The 19,122-nt window shown below is 40.7% G+C and overlaps 1 protein-coding gene across 1 annotated transcript in view; it reads left to right on the forward strand.

The window, feature by feature from the left end:
* The window catches only part of DOCK5 (dedicator of cytokinesis 5), a 218,797-nt gene that overhangs the window by 139,969 nt on the left and 59,706 nt on the right, over positions 1-19,122 (forward strand). Inside the window, exons 19-24 of the mRNA XM_023736758.1 lie at positions 371-505; positions 6,093-6,204; positions 6,905-6,975; positions 7,798-7,904; positions 9,737-9,873; positions 14,445-14,540. Of these exons, the coding sequence (XP_023592526.1) occupies positions 371-505; positions 6,093-6,204; positions 6,905-6,975; positions 7,798-7,904; positions 9,737-9,873; positions 14,445-14,540 (658 nt within the window). The remainder of the gene's footprint in view (positions 1-370; positions 506-6,092; positions 6,205-6,904; positions 6,976-7,797; positions 7,905-9,736; positions 9,874-14,444; positions 14,541-19,122) is intronic.

Consider the following 19,122-nt stretch of genomic DNA (forward strand, 5'->3'; position numbering starts at 1 on the left):
CTTTTTTAAGATAACTAGATTAGGCAGACATAACCACTCCTTCACAGGCAGCATGCAAAGATATCTGCATAACATTCCAGGGCTTAAAGTATTCTTGTGACTTGAATCCCTTAAACTCTTTCATTTCTTGATCCCCCCCCCCTTTTTTTTTTTAATTCCACAAAAGAAAGTTCTAAACCTAGAATGCAGATGAGGAAACTAAATTGCAAAGGAGTTAGTTTCCCTATTCGGGGAAGATCCTGGAAGAGATCATTAGAATCATGACTTTTGCTTTCCACTGTGCCAAGTTCATTTCCAATATAGCCTACCGCAAAGCTCAGTGTACCACTGTGCCCCATTGATTTATTTTTTTCTTTCTTGTCCCTTTCAGGAAACTCTCCAAGGTACTGAACTTTTATGTGGCTAACGCAGACGACTCTAGCAAAACAGAATTGCTTTTTGCTGCTTTGAAAGCCTTAAAATACTTGTTTAGATTCATCATTCAATCTAGAGTACTCTACTTGAGGTAATGGTAACTGTAATAAGATGTTTGTGCTGTCAGTTCTCTCTTCGTGTAGTTTCCCTTAATCCACAGGCTTGTCTATAGTTCGTGACAGTTGGGTCATGGAATTGACAAATTTCAGAATGCTGGGGCCGAAGGTAGAGGTGGACTACAGAACTGTTGAGGAAGATTCACATGAAGTCCCTTTACATCAGCAGAATTCTAAGGCAGTAGTGACATCAGGGCATCCTTGCATTAAAGATGCAGGTGGCTAAAACATACAGCATTCAGGAAACTTTTGGGGATGCAGGTTCCAGTGACAAGATTACACTTAATACAGCAAGCGGCTTCCTGACAGTGTTGGGCATACAAATGTAGGAGCATGAGCTGCTGTTGGCAGTAGAGGGAGAACAGTGGCAGTTGTTTGAGGAAGATGTTTCCTGAGATTTGTGTTTCTTTGCTGACGTCATGCTTAATTACCTGGTGAAACTGAGCCATGGGAATAGGATAATTCCCTGTCTGGATTTCAAGTATAACAGCTCCATCAAAAATTGAAGAAATCAAGAAAGAGGAAGTACTTTTTCTGGGAATACCCCAAACCGCGCTGCCTTCTCTACTCGTCCAAAACAGTTGGATTTCTAAACTGTTCAAATTTATGTCTAAGGTAGAAAGAAAAGGTTTTTAGATACGAGCATGTATATATTTTAAAGTCTTTTGTATAGTAAAAAAAAAACATGAACAAAATTAAAGGCAAGTAATGAAAAAGTTTGCAACATATAGTACAGATTAAAGGTTAAGAGTTTTACCTATTAAAAGCTCTTATAAATCAATAAAAGAATGATAAATAAAGCAGTAAAGGACAAAAGCATAATTTGCAAAAGAAAAAAAATTCAAATAAATTTAAAAAATACTCATACACTATCAAAAGAATGCAATACACATACTTCCCTTTTACCTATACATTTGATAAGGATTAAAAATCTTTGTCTTTTGATGAGAATGGACAAAAATTGACCTGCCTTTGAATGCTGATGGGAATACAGATTCCTTAGGACAGAAATATGGCACTATGAATAAAAAGGAAGCAAAAAAAAAAAAAAAAAAGGGAAAGAAAAATCATGTTGCCCCATAATGCCCCATCTAGAAATTTATCTAATGGAAAACAATTCACCAGCTGTGAAAGAAATGGATGTTAAAGTATGTACTTTCAGCCCTTTCAAATGTATGGTATGTTAATGAGGAAAGATGACTGTGATAGATTTTTAAATGATAAAAGTAAGGTGTAACATGAGTACAGTGTGACTCCATCTCAAAAATGAATAGGCTTGAAATATATATAGAAACCTGGATAGGTTGCATGCTAAAATGTTAATAGGAGTAAAACTAGGTGAACAAGATTTTAAGAAAGATTTACTTTTTATTCTTTCTGCATTTTTAAAATTTTGACAATAAATATGTTCATTTTTTAGTTTTTTTTTAATTTAATAACTTAAAAAATTCATCTGTGTGAATGAGTTCCTCTTTCCCTAGTAGAAGTGTGTTTACAAGCACATCCTTTTGTACAGCCTCAGTATTTTCTTCTCTTTAGACAGTCTTCTTTTAAAGTTAGCTTGTTGTGTTTTCTAATTATGATAAATTTCCACATATTCAGAATAGTTGGAATAGTTGGGGCATGGAGTATTCTGTTGAGGGAACATTCCCCTTACTTAAATGTGTTTGCGTGGAAAACCCTGGTGTCCAGTAATAAAATCATTATAAAACCACAGTAAGAAGAGCTTAATTTATGAAATTTAAAAATATTTTTCCATTGATGACTCACTAGTTCAGTAGCCCTTCAGAATACCTCAGTAAGTCAGAGTCATCGTTTTCAACATCACATACGATGATCACTATGGAGAGTAAAGGATTAGGGTGACTAGTGAACCTACAAAATTAACTAATCGAGTTGCTTTGTTGAACTGAGTCTCTCAGTAAAGCTATTAATCTTTATAATCTGTGCTATATGTTACTTATGGTTATTTTTCCCTCATTGAAGAAGAGCATGTGTGATAGCAGTCTTGCCTGGGGGCTGCAATTGAAATGTCACCTGGTCCCCCTCCCTTCTATTGCCCTTATCAGAGCTTAAATTACCCTTCCGAGCTCGTTACCTGAGGGGAGTTTACCTCAGGGAGATGTTGTCAGCTGCTCCTACTCGTGGTGACTGCATGCAAAATAGACGGAAACACGACCCGAGCCTGCACCATCTGCATGATCGGTTGCAGACTGGACTGTTGTGAACCATAGGGTTTCCATTGGCTGATTTTTTGGAAGTAGAACACCAGGCCTTTCTTCCTAGTCCATCTTAGTCTAGAAGCTCCACTGAAACCTATTCAGCATCATAGCAACACACAAGCCTCCACTGACAGATGGGTGGTGGCTGCACACGAGGTACGTTGGCCACGGAAGATGAGAATTCTACCACTGAACCACCACTGCCCCCTAACTAGGCAGATACCAAGAGAAAAGTGTAAATTGCCAACAAATAGGACAATAAAAACTTGATCTTAATCCTTCAATCTCATATTACCAAAAAAAAAAAAAAAGTGCCATCGAGTTGATTCTGACTCATAGTGACCCCACAGGACAGAGTAGAGCTGCCCCATAGGGTTTCCAAGGAGTGGCTGGTGGATTCAAACTGCCGACCTTTTGGTTAGCAGCCATAGCTCTTAACCACGGCACCACCAGGGCTCCAGTCTCATATTTAGTCCTGCTTTTTTAAGCACATGCCTACTAAATGTGTACCAAATATTCTGGGTGCTGGGGATCTGGCAGAGGACAAGACAAAGTTTCTGTTGTGGTGGTGCTTGTGATTTACATGGGAGTGGGTGAGGCACATAGTAAAGAAATAAACCTATAAGATCATTTCAGATAGTTGAGGGCTGTGAGGGGAGACACTGATTGGTAGAATGACCAAAAGGCTGCTTGAGATGAGGTGGTCAGAGAAGACCTCTCTGGGAGTTGGCATTTGAGTTGAGACTGAAAGACAAGGAGGCAGCCTCTTGAAAGTCTGAGGGAAGAGTTGTGCAGGGAGCAGGAACTGCTGATGCAAGGGCCCTGCAGGGGCACTGAGTGTGACAGGTTTGAAGAATAAAGAGAAACCAGTGGGGCTGGAGCATAGGGAACAAGAGGGGGAATGGAGAGTGGGGGGAAAAGGGCAACTGAAGTGGGGCCTGTAGGCCACAGTAAGGGGGTCAGATTTTATTCCAAGTGTGTTGGGGTGCCACTGGAGGGTTTCACGGAGAGAAGTAATAAAATAAGACTTACATTTTAAATGATTGTATTTCTTGTGTGGAAAATGGATTATAGAGGGCAAAGCCTGAAAGCAGAGTCCCTGGGTGGCGAAAACGGTTAAGTACTTGAGTAACTGAAAGGTTCACAGTTCAAACACACTCAGAGATGCCTTGGAAAAAAGTCCTGGTAATCTGCTTCCGAAAGGTCACAGCCTTTAAAACCCTGTGGGGCACAGTACTACTCTCCACACATGGGGTCACCATGAGTTAAAATCGACTCAGTGACGGTTGGTTTAAGAATGAAAACTGGGTGACCACTTAATAGGCTTGTTTTTGTTGAAGTATGAGATATGGTGGCTCTATCCAGGATGCAGATGGAGACAGTGAGCTGATTCGGAAGGAAGAAATAATAGAACTTGCTGATGGATTCAATGGGGGAATGCATGAAAGTTATCGTAGATAACATCTAAGTTTTGGGTGGATAGTGGCACTATTTGTTGAAACTTGAAATACTAAGAGAGGAACAGGACAATCAAGTGAGTTGTATTTTAGATACATGAATTTTGAGATGGTTTGTGGACTAAATTGCAAATAAAGTTCTTTTCTAGTTCTGAAAAATTAATGAATTGAAAATTACTGGTAACCCTCTGATTGAATAATTTTTCTCAGTGGAGTGCATACTCCTTGGGTACCATATAAAGTGTCAGTGAGTGGAGGAGACTGACATGTATATGCACATAGGTATGTGTTTGAGTGTGTGTATAAAATTCTGAATCCCAGCCATCCCTACTCTTGACCAGTTAGTTGGTGGTGAAATTGCCGTCTAGTGTAAATGCACGTGCACTACAATTTGAGGCTTTTAGTGTTTCTGAGAAATTGGCCAAAGACCCCTTGATTTCCACTTATGAGAAAGAACCACATTTTCAGTTGATGGACAGATCTTATATAGACTAAGAGTACTATAATCAATACAAATAACCAATGAAGACTGAGGTATTTTGTATCCTGGAGGCATCTGCTGTAGAGCAGGTCAGCACTCTGGAGATCAGTAAGCAACACCGTGGGGAGTTCAGTGGGTGGAGTGGACACTAACTGGTTTTATAGGCTGGGTTGGGTTCAGAACTTTTCTGGCTTGAGGAGCTTCTCTACCCATTTTCTGAAACCTCAACTAAAATGCTTAGGGCTTGGTGAAACAGAAAAGGAGAAGTGAGGGAGGAGAGGAGGAGTGATGCCAGAAGACAGATGAAGCAAGTGTGGTGTTGGCAGGGAAGTTAGATGGGGGGAGTCTTCTGCTTATTGGACCTTCTGCTAGTGAGCTGAAGAAAAGTGGGTATGCAGGCCTCATCTGCTGCCTCCCTGCTGGAAATGCCCACATAACATTAGGAGAGAGGGCATCACCAAAGACTGTGGCCTTTCAGACAGCTTCAGGGGAATCCTCAACCCACTGTCCATCATAGCTGACCACTTGTTGGAGAGCTTGTGTTACAACTTTGCTTACAGATTACGACTCTGCTCTTGTCCAGGTGATAATATCTTCTCAGCCTACTTGCCTGGTTCTTATTCTCCGTGAAACTATCTTTTAAAAAAAGCCAGTTACAGAAAAACCCCTGAAACTAGTGCCCTAAGACAATCTTTAAACCTTAAACCAAAAATATCCCCTGAAGTCTTCTTAAAACCAAACAGTAGTTTAATTAGTAAAGAATGTCTCCCTTGAGCATTGTGTTCTTTTAAGAACTATCTGTATGGGATCAAATTGACATCAGCAACTAGAAAGATTGGATAAGAAGCTTAGGGAGCAGTGAGTTTATGTAAATGGGAGAGGAACAACATAGAAAAGGAGGGTGAGAATGGTGGTACAACTTGAGGAAAGTAGTCAGTGTCGTTGAATTGTACATGTAGAAATTGTTGAATTTAGTGTGTGTTCTGCTGTGTATATTCTCAACAACAGCAACAAAAATGAAATATATTATATTTAAAAAAAAAAAAAAGCCAGTTGCTGTAGAGTCGATTCCAATTTATAGTGACCTCATGTATGTCGGAGCAGAACTGTGCTCGATAGGGTTTTCAGTAACTGATTTTTTGAAAACAGATCACCAGGTCTTTCTTTCAAGGTGCCTCTGGGTGGACTCAAACCACTAATCTTTTGGTTAGCAGTGGAATGTGTTAACCATTTGCACTACCAGGGAAAACCATATCAGAGCATCCTGTTACTTCTCTTTGAACAATTTGAAATGGTGATGACTGAGGCACTGGGCCTCTACCATTGTTTAGGAAAAAAATCTGTTTTAAAATTTCTGGTAAAGATGGAAAATCTGACTGAATTTTCTCTTTTTCCTGTTAAGGTTTTATGGCCAAAGTGAAGATGGAGATGAATTTAATAACTCAATCCGCAAGTTATTTCTCTCTTTCAATACGCTAATGGACAGGCCTCTGGAGGAAGCTGTCAAGATCAAGGTCAGCTTGGCAGAATCAAGGCTAACTCTGTGAATGCTGTGGGTGAGGATGTTCTGGGACAACAATGAGCTGGCTTTGAAGGGATAGCTTGTTTATGTGCAGATGACTTATAGGAAGTAAAGAAGAAATCCATATTTTAACTTTTATGTACATTTGTATTTTCGAATGTTAGTTTGCCAAAGACAAGATCCATTTTTAGACACCCCTTGAATGTCTGTTGTGACTTCTGTGAATTGCACAAGCTGATCCTGATGCTGTTACAGGCAACAGTTTTTTTTGTTGTTGTTCTTAGCTACCTCCCCAGTTCTTTCCAGAAGTTTTATTACCATCTTCATCATCATCAGTTTTTTTTTTTTTAATTTAAAATATATAATCCCTAAGGACTCCAATTTGAACTTTGTTGTTCATTCTTTGCTCTTTATGGCAACTTTGTGAGGAGGACTTGAAGAATTTAACTATGTCTTTAGACAGAAAAATTGAGCTCCAAATGAGCAATGCCTGTTGGCAGTGAAGACAAGAAGCTGTGCGTCCTCCTGCCTTTTCAGGAAAAATATTTTAAGGGATGTGTATAGCAGCGTCAGCTTTCATTTTTCTTGCAAAGGCATCTGTGTCCAGTTCTGTAAGATTCAACTGTAGCCTTTTCTTCTTGGGATCAGGCAGTAAATTCTGCATTTGACAACTAAATTTGTTTTTCTTACAGGGTGCAGCTTTGAAGTACCTTCCCAGTATCATTAATGACGTCAAACTTGTGTTTGACCCTATTGAGCTCAGGTAAGTGGCAAAAATATTTGTTTTTTTGAATTTAACAGAGAAGCAGCTCCCCTGCTTGGCTAGGCTGGGCTACTGCACATGCTTTGAGTCTTTCCGCACATGTTAACTGAGCACCTTTTTGTGCTCAGCTCTGCAGAGGATGTAGAAGAAGACACAGACCCTACCCTTGAAGGAGGTTTGAGCTTTCTCTGGGAAAATAAGACATGCAGACATAAAATTAACTACAAAAAGAAAGTATATAATAACATACTTCAAGCACTATACCTAAGTGCCCCAGGACTGCAAAGCCAGACAGTGACCAGTTGGGGTGGAGTTAGCTAGAAAAGGCATTTCGGAGAAGTTGAATATTAAGGTATACCATACCATACCAGCTGCCGTTGAGTCAATTCCAGCTCTTGGTGACCCCTATGTGTGCAGAGTAGGGTTTTTAAGGCTGTGACCTTTTGGAAATAGATCCCCAGGCGTGTCTTCTGAGACACCTATCTGTGGGTTTGAACCGCCAACCTTTCGGTTAGTAGTCAAGCGTTTAACCATTTGCACCCCCCCCTTCCAGGGACTCCGAATGTTAAGGTAGGTCTGCAAAATGAGGATGGACCTGAATGTGCTGTGACAGTTTAAACAGAATCAGCTCTAAGGCTGAGCCGTTTAGTGAGCAAGGAATACAGTCTTCCTGTCACTTCTTAGACAAACTCTCAGGTCGTTTAAGAGAGTTTCTCGGCAAAACCTCTCCACCCACAAATCTCAAGGTAGAGGGGAAAAGTGTAATTAGTGATGCCTTCAAGTTGAAATTGAAAACACTGATCACTGTGGTTTCTTTTCTAGTGTGCTCTTCTGCAAGTTCATTCAAAGCATTCCTGACAACCAGTTAGTTCGGCAGAAACTTAACTGCATGACCAAGATAGTAGAGAGTAATATCTTTCGGCAGTCAGGTGAGACTCCACCAAAAACAAGTGCTTTCAGAAATTCCAGCCTTACTTCTTTTGTAGCCACTTACCTTTTTTTTTTTTTGTCAGTGATGTGTTTGCCAGTTTTTTGTTGGTACTTAAGGATCTTCTGGGAAACTGGTTTTAAGGGGGAGCTGAAGTCAGCTCAGTATTCCCACTAGTTCCTGAGAGAGCAAAATGTTTTATTAATTAGATAATTTTCTCCTCAGAATGGAGCCCCAGAAAGTTGGTTTAAAAGGAAGCTGGTCCTTTTAAACAAATTCATCTTCTTCAACCTGTATTAATTGAATAACCTCAAAAACCAAGAGGGGTGGGGCTAATAGTGTGCTGGAACCCACATGTACTGACTCCCAAGAGCTGATTATATGTTTCTTCTCAGCTATGTGTTCAGTGATGTCACATTAGTAGCAGGATTTTGACCATGGTGGAAATATTTATACCATAGAAATAGGTAACGCTATAAGAGCTTTTTTCGGGAGAGGGGAGAGCCAGCTTACCACATACTGCTGGGAGGGAAGGGGGCCATGGAGTAGAGAAAACTCTCATACTGATAAAATACTTGTTATTTTGTAACTACACTCAAGCATATAGTCACCAAGACTAAATTGCTGTTTCTTGTCCCAAAACTGATGATTAGGAGGTCAAATATGTAGTTTCCCTATAAACCCAAGACTTGCTAGAGTAGAACAGCGGTAGGAACTATTTTTGGATGTGGGACCTTCTTTTGGAGCTGAGTCTTTTGCGATCATTTTTTTGTACCAGGTTAGGGAATCCCAGAAGATGAACTCATGTTGTGTATGTTGCCTGGGGTTAGGAAAGACCAGCAGGACTCCTTAGAAACTGGGAAAGTTGAGAGGGTTATTGATGGGAGAATACTCCTGACCTTGGTACTGGCTAGTTATGTAACTTTAGACAAGTGAGTGGCCTTCTCTAAGTCTCAAGTTTTGTTTTTACGGAAGGAAAACTTGAACTAAATCATACCAGTAGTCTCTTTTGGCTCTAATATTTTCTGACTGTGAATTTGTGCTTAGAAATTCCACATGTTCCTAGGACACAGTGGAGGTAATGCCTTCAGAGAGCTAGTGAATGCTCTTAAGTAGAAAACAAAATATTACTAAGCATCTTAATATGCTATGATGATCTGTGCCTTTAAGAACACAGAAAAGATAAATGAGATAATAAAGGTAGGGTAGTTGAGCACAGTAGGAAACATGCACTAGATAATTTTAATTAGAGGAAGTATTACCACCTGTAATAATCATTTCTGTTAGTGTCCAGAATATCTAGGACTCATCATAATAATATTTTAGATTAGTGAAGATTCCAGAAGGAGGACATAGTTGAAAGATAACACTTTATGTAGTACACATGCCTACAAAAGACATGAATGGAATTTCTGTAAATCACATTGAAATATACTAGTGAAGCTCAGTATTTATGGAAATTTTATAGTAAAATTTCTCTATTAGGTGAAAACACTTTTTGAAAAAGGTTATAACTTGCTTGGTTTTATTAGTTTCATGTGACTTAGCTTTCAAGTATCAGGTTGGCATTTAAAAGAAACTAAAGAAATTGTTAAATACTTTAAACATTTTGCTAAATCCTCACATTTACCAGTGATTGGGGTAGTTTTCTTATTTTTTTAATCAAGTTCCATACCTAAAGTCATGTGCTCCTCTGTGGCCTGGAGGGATTCCACCCCTGCCGGGCTGATTCTGGAGCTCGGGCTGTGAGAGCAGACAGAGAGGAACAGGCAGCTCAGGATGTGATGCTGCACCCTGTAGCAGGCCATGAGCTGTGTGCATTTTCTTTCTCAGAGTGCAGAGATGTGCTGCTGCCACTGCTGACAGACCAGCTCAGCGGCCAGCTAGACGACAGCTCCAGTAAGCCTGACCATGAGGCAAGCTCACAGCTTCTGAGCAGCATCTTGGAAGTCCTGGACAGGAAGGATGTGGTGAGTCGGATCACTGCTGGTGCACAGCATAACACGACAGGTCCCTTTGTAGAGCACAAGAATGACTCCGTGGCCTTCCTCGGCTGGGGCGTGGCTTAGGCATTTTAGAACCTGGGTATTGATGCAGGCTGTGCCCATTTCAGAAGGGATTAGAGAAGCTTCTTTTTGCCCAGGCCCCCTCTGCAGGTCTAGGTCCTAAAGCTTGGGCCTGCTATGGGCTGATTTTCCTGGCTTGCCCAGTTTATTCATCATTGAGAGCCCTGCAAGTACTCTTAAGGACCAGGACCCTATTTGGACTCTTCCTCTTATTTTGCAGAAACCTCCACCCTCTTATACCTCTGATACCAGACAACACTGTTGTAGATATGCCTGAGCTTCTGAGAGTCCTCATTTCTGTATTCTCTCTGACATTGATCCTTCCTTCCAGACTCTAGTGGAAATTAGGTCTTTTCTTCTCTTGCCCCTTCTCTTTGACCTAGCCTCCCAAGAAGACAATAGGGCCCAACCTGCCTGGATTTGTCATTTGCTAGAGATAGCACAGCCATAGTTCCCCTTTAAGAGGCTGTGGAACTTTGCAGAATGTTTTCAGTTGAGCAATTGACAGATCAGGAAAAAAGATATCTTGCCCCAAACCACAGTCACCACCCCCATGATGGCTGCATGAAACAGTGGTTATGCAGAGTAGGGAGTCACTCTTTTCCCTTTTTTTACCGAGATGACCATGGAAATATCTTTAGGTTCTGTTTTATGTGTGTGGTAAATATACCACCCCGTCCCTGGGTGGTGTAAACAGTTAATGTGCTTGGCTGCTAATCAAAAGGTTGGCAGTTTGAGTCCACCCAGAGCTGCCTCAGAAGAAAGCCCTGGCAATCTACTTCTGAAAAAGCAGCCATTGAAAAACCCTATGGACCACAGTTCTACTCTGACACACATGGGGTCGCTATTAGTTGGAGCCAACTGATGGCAACTGGTTTTTAATGTATGTATAACAAAACATTTGCCATTTCAACATTTTTACATGTACAATTCAATGACATTCCGTTGGATTCATCATGTTGTGAAACCATTATCTGTTTTCAAATTTTTCTATTAGTTTTGATTATAGATATGAGAAATACTTTGTACCTTTTCTAATAGCTAACTTTTTAGCTCACCTTTCTTGGTCCACTACATTTTGGCCAGAGCCTGTCTCCCCGTCATCACTTATATGGGCCCTTCTGTATTTCTGCTAATCCACACCTCATCCACAAACGTACAAGAGGACCATTGCTTTCTGCAGTTATCCCCCCCTTATCCTTTCCCTTGTCTGAACCCCCGTACCCTGCTTACTATTTGCACTGTTTATTTGTTATTTATAATTATAGGTCATTCTTCTTTTGCTTAAATGCATTCCTAAAAACCACATTATAAAATGGAATAAATTTTCCCAGGGAATGTTGTAATTGGAGATTGGTTCTTAACCAAGGACTTTGCAGCAAATAAATAAATGTGATCAATCATGTCATAAAGGCAATTTAAAAAAAAAGCAAAACCTCTTATGACTCAGTAATTATTTAAAATAGTGAAATGAAGCTCCAAGCCCTGTAAAATTGGCAACAATGTACTAGGCACTTTGGCTTAGATGGGGCTCCAGAGTTCTAGAAGGCATATGTATATGATCCAAAGTTAATCTGAAACAAAGGAAATCAGGTTATTTGGTTTCTAGTTGCAGTATTACCTCTCTGTAGCTCTGTGTCTTTAGGCAAGTAATTTAATCCCTCGGTGCCTCAATTTCCTACTCGGTAATATGTAGGCATTGCTCTAGATGAATTCTGAGGTCTCTTCCACTTCTGTAAGGCTATTAATTAAACACGTTGATCCTATTTTTAATATGCAGTATCTCTGTGTACATTCTTACAACACAGAAAGGCTCTTCAGAAATGGCTACAATGGCCTGTCTGTCTTTAAATGCTGTGCAAAGAAATTTAATTGGCTTATGTATTTATTTATTTTTTTGCTGGTAATGTTTCCTGTAATGAGCAGAGGCATTCAAAATTGTTGATTTTGGAACTGCATTAAAGTAGTAAGTTCAATACTGTTTTTGCTGATGATGGTGGTATTTTTTTTCCCCACCATAAAGCATTTTTAAATGTATGAACTAACTCAGTACATCTTCCCTTATTCTCTTATATCTCCTCAGTTAACTCAAGATTCAAATTACTGACAGTTTATTCTTCGTGCCCTGGTGGCACAGTGGTTAAGTACTTGGCTGCTAACTGAAAGGTCTGCGATCAAACCCAGCAGCTATTCCGTGGGAAAAAAGATGTGGCAGTCTGCTTCCGTAAAGATTTATAGCCTTGGAAACCCTATGGGGCAGTTGTACTCTGTCCCATAGGGTGGTTATGAGTCAGAATTGACTCAACAGCAGCAGGGTATTTTTTTTTTTTTTTTTTTTTTTTTTTAATCTCCGTGCCTCTTTCAATAGCCCAGGATTTCCTCCTCTTTTTCCACAGCTATGTCTTTAAATTGTCCTCATTCTTCAAAGTCCAAGTGAAGTAAGCGCCTGCCCATAAAGTTGTTCTTGGTACAGTCCTGCTCAAACACCTATACCCTCTGAATCCCCTTCTTCTTCTCATGTGTCTTTTAAGGCTCTTATTATTTGGTACCTTGGGTTATGAATTCAGTTAACAAATAATTAATACACTGCTAGTGTGCACCAGACGCTATGATAGATCCAGGAATACAGCAGTGAGCAAGAGGAGCAAACACCCTGCCCTCATGGAGCTGACCTTCTAGTGCAATCCTGTTATTTTTATTTCTATTCATGCTCCATCACCTCTCCTGAAATGTGAATTTCTGAAAGGCACAGAGGGCGCCTTCTTCATTTTCATACCTCCACACAGAGCCCAGCGCATGACTTGTGTACCTACTTAGGTCTACAACAAGGATTTGTTATGCCAATGAAAGTGAAATCAGTGTCACCAGGACAGGCAGGTTTTATAAATCACTTTTATTCAAAGATGGAGTCCCTGGGTAGCACAAATGTTTAAGCACTAGGCTGCTAGCTGAAAGACTGACAGTTCAGATCCACTCAGAGGTGCTTTGGGAAAGAGGCTTGGCGATCTATTTCTGAGAGGTCATAGTCACCAAAAGCCCTATGGAGCACAGGTCTTCTCTGCAACATACGGGTTCGCCATGACTCTGAATTGACTCGACGGCAACTGATTTTATTTGAAGAAATGAGAAGCTAACAGTACTTGATGTTTTATTAGAAATACTTATAGCAGTGATTTAGTTATTTGACGTATTAATCAGGAGTTTCAAAAATATAAAGCAAGAAAGGATAAAGGCTTTGAAAAATAAAGTCAGACATGGATAAGTTGAAGCTGAGTGAGTGTTGCATTAAACTACAAAAAAGGAAAGAAGGACTGCAACATGGATAAACTTTGAAAACGTCATGCTGAGTGAAATAAGTCAGTCACAAAAGGGCAACTATTGTATATCCCACTTATATGAAATAGGAGGACCCCTCGTAGCACAGTGATTAAGCGCTTGGCTGCTAACTGAAAAGTGAATGGTTCAAACCCACCAGCTGCTCTATGGGAGAAAGATGTGGCAGTCTTCTTTCATAAAGATTACAGCCTTGGAAAACCTATGGGGCAGTTCTGCTCTGTCCTATAGGATCGCTGTGAGACAGAATCGACTAGACAGCAACAGGATTTTTATATGAAATAGGCAAATAGATACCAAAACTCATTAGTGGTTACCAGGAGTGAGAGGGAATGGGGGAGTCATTGCTTAGGGGGCACTGAGTTTCTGTTAATGGTGGTGGAATAATTTGGAAAGGGATGGTGCTGATGGTTGCATAACATGATGAATATAATCAGTGACACTGAATTATACATGTAAAAATTGTTGAACTGGAAAATATTTTGTTATATATATTTCTACCACAATTAAAAAAAAAAAAAAGAAGGAAAAAATAAACATCTATTAGATACTGTTGTGTAATCAGCCCAACTAATTCCTATAATGGAACCATTGTCATCCTCCTTTTACAGCTCTGAAAACTGAAGTTGAATGAAATCAAATAATTGCTCACAGTCAGACAGGACAGAGTCAGAATATTAAATCTCCTTGACTCAGATTCCTCGTTCTCTTTCTCCCGCACAGAAGGTGGCAAGAACTCTGTATTTTTGGCTTTCACTTTCCGTGTGGGCCTAATCGTCCTGTGCACCACTGATCTGCTCAGCATCAGGACTGAGTACCTCTGCTAAAGTTTCCCCCAAAACTGTCTTTTGAATCGGTGGGTCTGGTGACCGTCACTGACCTGAGCGATCTGGGTTATCTGAGAGGTACCCTTCCCCTGCACACCACATTCATCTTTTAAATGTCATAACTGATTATTCGCACTGATTCCTTTGTAACATTACATATTGTCCCATGAAACCTTTCTTCCTTTGTGGACAAGAGATTGCTTTGTAGGAAAGAGCCAGAACTAGATCTGAAGAGAGAACATATCTGTCCAAGGTTCCCTTGAGAAAAGTGATGCTGAGTCAGAAGAAACAGTGTCAATTCTTCTTCCCCCTCAGGGCCCCACCACGATGCACATACAGCTGATCATGGAGCGGCTGCTGAGAAGGATCAACCGCACTGTGATTGGGATGAGCCGACAGTCTCCTCACGTTGTGAGTATCTCTTCAGTGTATCACACCACCACCACTGCTTCTCATTGTCCCACCTGCTTCAGGACCAGAGCTTGAGACCGAATTTACTGAGGCTTCTCACATCATCATTTATAATCTGTGCCTGTACACTGTGAGGCATACCTACCTCAGGAAAAGAACGGGGTCTAGAACTTTACAGAGACAGATCCAAGACCTCCCTGGCCAGATGACACATGGTTATAACCAGGAACAGATCTTGATTCTGGTACTGATTTTCTATTGCGGGAAAGTGATCCAGCAGGCTGGTAGGGGTAGTGACGGGAGGAGAGTGTTCAAGGTTCCCATAAATAAAAGGCATGCAGATCCATTCTGAGGAGTGTGTACATATTGAAGGTTAAATAAAAGCCCGTTGTAATATATTCAAGCAGAGACAGACTGGAACATACAGGCCCCCTAGGTAGGCCGATAACGTGGTACCCATTCAACCTAATGTTTTTTAAATATTTGTTCAGTATTTTATTTAAGGAAAATCTGAGCTTTTGTGAGCAGCAAATGAGGCATTCTGGTGGCTGCATTCCGCATGTCCTATATTGTGTCTCAAGCAGTTCAGTTCTGCTTCCCTATGTGTATGCTCTTTTCTGAATTTACTGTCCTTAGAACAATAGTAGTGATAGTATTAATACAACTAGTTATAGTGATAATCATAGTTGTAGTAAGTAGCTGATTTTGTTTGTGTGTGCCAAAAGTGTTTTAATCAGTTTACATTTAAACCTCACAACAATCTGAACAACAATCTTAAGAAGTAGTCCTGTTACTAATTCAATTTTCCAAATGACAAAACATACAAAGAAAAGATTAAGAAACTTGCCTAAGTTTGCACAGCTACTAGGTGGTAGAACTGGGGTTTGGACTTGAGCAGCCTGGCTGTAGAGTACTGTGTTTTATCAGCTATACCACATCCCCAAGCAACTTACCAGGGTTTTTTCCAACTATGTACTATAGTCTCCATGAGCGGACTCCTGATAAGTTCAGTTTCCCCTTACATCATTTTTCCACGTACGTTTTAACATGCATATAGACTGGTGCCCTGCAGTACCACCCAGCGGGTCCTTCTCTTTGGTTCCAGGAAGAAATACACCTTTTAAGGAACTTCTGATTAGTTATGTTTTTAGAAATGCCAGTGTTGCATAGCCTCTTATTTTTCATCTAATCTGTCTAAGCAGATGCCAATAAAGAATACAATTGAGACCAGAAGTAACTGTTGAGAGGCCAGGTGATAGCATCATTAAAATGAACCATCTTTTACTTGCTATATTAAAACCTAAAATGATTATCTAAGAACACTCCTTACATTAGAGGAGATTGGTAAATGACTATCCCAAATTGTTTGGTAATAAAAACCATTCGTTTATTCAACAAATAGGTATTAACAAACTGCTGTGAGCCAGGCACTCTTCTAGACACTGGAGATAGGTCAGTGGACAAAACAGACAAAAATCACTGTCTTTAAGAAGCTAACATTCTAACAGGGTTAGGCGAATCAGACCACGAACAGTAACATAATAAATTACCTAGTGTTAGAAGAAGATAAATGTTATGAAGAAAATATTGAGCAGGATAAGGGAAATCAGGACTAGGGAGTCATAAATTTAAATAAGATATCAATCAAGAAAGGCTTCCCTGAGAAGGTAACATTTGGGCAAAAACTTGAAAAGGTAAAGGGGTGAGCCACGTGGGGAGGCTCTGGGGAAAGAACTTCCCAGGCAGACGCAACAGCCAGGGCAGAGTCCCAAGATGTGTCTTATAAGAATCACATATGGGTGAAATAGTTGATCCCAATAAGAATAAAGAAAAATGACTTTAAGTGAAACTGTCTTACTACCTTATTAAAACACAGGCTGATGCAAAGAATATTATAGAAAGATTCAGATCTGGTATTAAAGGAGTAGAGTTTAGCCAGGCTGATCCTGAATTTGGGCATCCATGGGTAGTAGAGATGGTTAACCTGCTTGGCTGCTAACTGAAAGACTGGAGGTTCAGGTCCACCCAGAGGTGCCTTGAAAGAAAGGTCTGGTGATCTACTTTCGAAAAAGCAGCCATTGAAAACTCTATGGAGCACAGTTCTTCACTGACACACATGGAGAGTCAGAATTGACTTGATGGTGACTGGTGGGGTGGTGATCCCGAATCAATGAAATGTCTGAGGGAATGAGGGCCCATTTATAAAGGCATATGGAAAAATAGGAAAACCCCTCATATAAAATCAGCACTCTTACTTCAGAACATTAGAGTAGTTGGTGACAATAGTAACTTGTTTATCACCAGAAGGGATGAGGAAAGCTTAAAATGTATTAATTACTCTTTATTTCTGGTTCTTAATAATATTGCTATTAATTACCTATGCAAAAATAAAGTATGTAGCTTAACTAATCTGTCTTTTCAGCTATTGACTGTTAAAGGCTAAGAGTGAGCTAGGAGAGAAAAATAGTAGACTCACTTATATGCCTAAAAGTAGAAGCTGAAATGTTTTAAAAATTAGCATCACTTCATTAATTCTTTCATAATTTGCTGAAATAACTACTAACAGACTGAGTGCAGCTTAGCAGATCAAGAAGATAAAAAGGAGGAGCCAAGGCCAAGATGGCGGAGTAGTCAAATGCTTCCGGTGGACCCCCTTACAACAAAGACCCAAAAAAAACAAGTGATTCGATTATATATGGCAATCTGGGAGCCCTGAACATGAAAGGCAGAGTTGAGGAACTGGACTGAGTGGCAGGGAGAGGGAGAGATGGTTCAGAAGCAGTGAGGAGTTGCCAGACCTGACCCAGCAAGAGCCTGAGCCCATCAGGCCTGAGCAGCTGTGAGGCAGGCAAGCTGCCGTGCTCAGGAGGCATGTTTTCCACACCAGGAAAGACCCAGAAGCAGTGAGAAGCAGCTCTCCATGAAAGATAAGTATTTGTGTATGCTTACTGCATGGATCAAAATCACCTCTCTTAGGGAAAAACCTCTCTCCCATTTACCTCCCAGGTCCCTGCTCTGCACTGGGTCCAGGACCAGTTTCAGCAGTTGCTGAGTCCCCTGGGCTGGAAATAGGATCTGTCACACACCCAGAGCCATTCTCCCTGCCTTGGAGAGTGAACAAATTAACAAATGGCAAAAAATAAACTGCTGGCTCCCCTAAGCCAGAAACCCAGGGTAGGCCCAGCAACTTTGCCTAGGCACCAGCATAAGGGATCCATGGACTTTGAGTGCCTTTCCCCCTACAAAGACTTGTGTGGGCCCATCTCAACAGTGTAGGCCCACATTACTGCAGTACAACAGGGTATATACCGGAACTCTAAATTCAACTGTTTCTGCTGTGAAATGGCAGGTTCTTGACATTTGACACTGCTCTGCCCATTAAGCAGGGCCTCCATCTTCCCACATCGGGGCCTGAGGACTGGTGGCTCCACCCACACCACCTAGCCACCTGCGATAGGGACCCATGAATAAGAGGTGCCCCCCAGTCCTTACAGCCAACAGCATTAGGTGCTCATAGTCTGGCTGCAAAACCCACCCACCTACACGCTCTAGGGAACAGGGACACGCCTTCCTCCTAGACACTCGGAAGCAGCTGTCAGCCCCCTGCCTTGCTCAGAGTGTGTCCCCCTGCTGCAGCCAGATGCCTGTGCCTGCGCCAATCACCCATGCCTGTCTAGCACTGTAAGTGAGAGCCTACACCACACACCTGGTAGCTATCTACCTGGGCACCTGAGCTGAATCCATACAGGAGTGGGTGGACTCCTGAGCTCACATACCTAGTAACAGATCTAACCACCTGGTGACAGGACATTAGAGCTTCAAAGGTGCCAATAATCAAACTATCTCATAAGAGCAGCCTACCTGGCATATCCAAATAAAACAAGAAGCTAGGACACAGTAAGCAAACATGAAATAAATAAATATAATGACTTATTGATAGCTCAGAGGCAACAGTCAGTATCAAACGACATAAAGAGGGAATCCATCATAGCTTCAGCAAACTCCCAAAATAAAGAATCTAGAAATTTTCAAGAGGAGGAAAATTTCTTGCAATTACCAGAGGCAGAATACAAAAGATTAATATACAGAGCTCTTCAGGAAATTAAGCAAAATGCAGAATACTCAAAAGAGGAAATTAAAAAGATTAGAGAAGAGCATAGTGACATATTTAACAGGCTGCAAGAATCCATAGAGAGCAATCAGAAATCCAGAAGACTAACAATAAAATTTCAGAATTAGACAACTCAGTACAAAGTCATAGGAGCAGAATTGAGGCAATGAAGTCAGAATTAGTGAGATTGAAGATGAAGCATTTGACACCAACTTATTTGAGGAAAAATCAGATAAAAGCAATAAAAACCATGTAGAAACCCTAAGAATTATGTGGGATTCTATCAAGAGGAATAACCTACGAGTAATTGGAGTACCAGAACGGGGGGTGGGGGGAGGATGACAGAAAATACAGAAAGAATTGTTGAAGATTTGTTGGCAGAAAACTTCCCTGATATCGTGAAAGATAACAAGATATCTATCCAAGATGCTCATCAAACCCCACATAAGGTAGATCCCAAAAGAAAGTCAC

The sequence above is a fragment of the Trichechus manatus genome, unplaced genomic scaffold (assembly GCF_000243295.1).
Source record: "Trichechus manatus latirostris isolate Lorelei unplaced genomic scaffold, TriManLat1.0 scaffold00091, whole genome shotgun sequence".
NCBI lineage: Eukaryota > Metazoa > Chordata > Mammalia > Sirenia > Trichechidae > Trichechus > Trichechus manatus.